This window comes from Aplysia californica, unplaced genomic scaffold, assembly GCF_000002075.1.
Source record: "Aplysia californica isolate F4 #8 unplaced genomic scaffold, AplCal3.0 scaffold00206, whole genome shotgun sequence".
NCBI lineage: Eukaryota > Metazoa > Mollusca > Gastropoda > Aplysiida > Aplysiidae > Aplysia > Aplysia californica.
In genome coordinates this window covers 1,035,690-1,036,789 of record NW_004797476.1, presented here as the reverse complement: position 1 = coordinate 1,036,789, position 1,100 = coordinate 1,035,690, and the positions used below count along the sequence as shown (strand labels likewise).

The 1,100-nt window shown below is 48.8% G+C and overlaps 1 protein-coding gene across 1 annotated transcript in view; it reads left to right on the top strand.

Annotated features, from left to right (window-relative positions):
- The window catches only part of LOC101849132, a gene marked incomplete at its 5' end in the record, with an annotated part of 3,846 nt that extends 2,746 nt beyond the window's left edge, over nt 1-1,100 (top strand). Inside the window, 1 exon segment of the mRNA XM_013083027.2 lies at nt 75-1,100. Within this exon segment, the coding sequence (XP_012938481.1) occupies nt 75-284 (210 nt within the window).

Below are 1,100 nucleotides of genomic sequence, written 5' to 3'. Positions count from 1 at the left end.
GTATGGAAACATTCCACGGTAAAATCCATCGTATCTATTGAGTTATTGACGAGTCTGTCTTTGTCTCCCGATAGATGGCCAACGGGCACGTCCACTGGGCCGACGACAGCAAGAAGGAACTGGTCCGCTGTCGGCCGCGGAAAAAGTACGTCCGGAACCCGATGCTCAAAACCCACCCTGTCAAGTCCATTCTAAAAAACTCCTCCGAGGAAAGCTTGTACTGTCAGTATGAAGAGGATGGGTCGAGCTCGGAGGACGGTGAGTCTGGCGAACCCCCGGCCTGAGCCCCTCTTGGGTCACACAAGGCTACAGGAACTGTAGGATCGATCATTGCTACCTTATCGGAATCTCGCTTCAGCTATGCCGACAATGATTTTTTAGCCAAATGCAATCCAACAAACGAACCTGAACAAGAATTTGTTTGCCTACAAACCTTTTCTTCGTCTTCACCCCCCTGCCGAATTCGAACGCTGCTCCCTCCCCAAGACCAGACCGCAAGGAGAAGAAGAATGTGGTCGGTTTTTTCCAACTCCGGTCCTCTGTGATAATCATGACGGAGTTTAGGAGAAAAGAGGAGCATCTATGAAGGCCGCGCTCTCTATCACTTGTCCACACTCAGAGGACTTCAGTGATGAATAATATGATCGTCTGTCCAGCCATCTTGACCACCGAAACAGATTGCTGATGACCACAGCTTGAGCTGATGGTGACCACACCTGAAGCGGTTGGTCTCTGTGTGCGCTAAAACGACGGAGTGTGTACACGGAGGCTTCAGCCTCACCTGCGTGCCGTCTTGCTGAAAAACTATCGTGGCTTCATGAGAATTGGTGGGATTACCAGAAGAAATCCTGGAAATGAAAGATATTCTCTGACATGTGTATGTGAACGTGTAGTGCGTGTATATTTATTTACTTCGACCCTAATTCACTAGTATTAGGAACTATCGGCACCGGTACCCCAATCAACAAAATGCATCCACTTCATACACATTGAAAGTTTCCATAGTATACCCCCATTCTCGGGAGAACAACCACCCGGACCTTTGTGTGAAACGACTTTTCATGGATCTCGCGAAAGAGGGAGAGAGGGAGAGAGAGAGA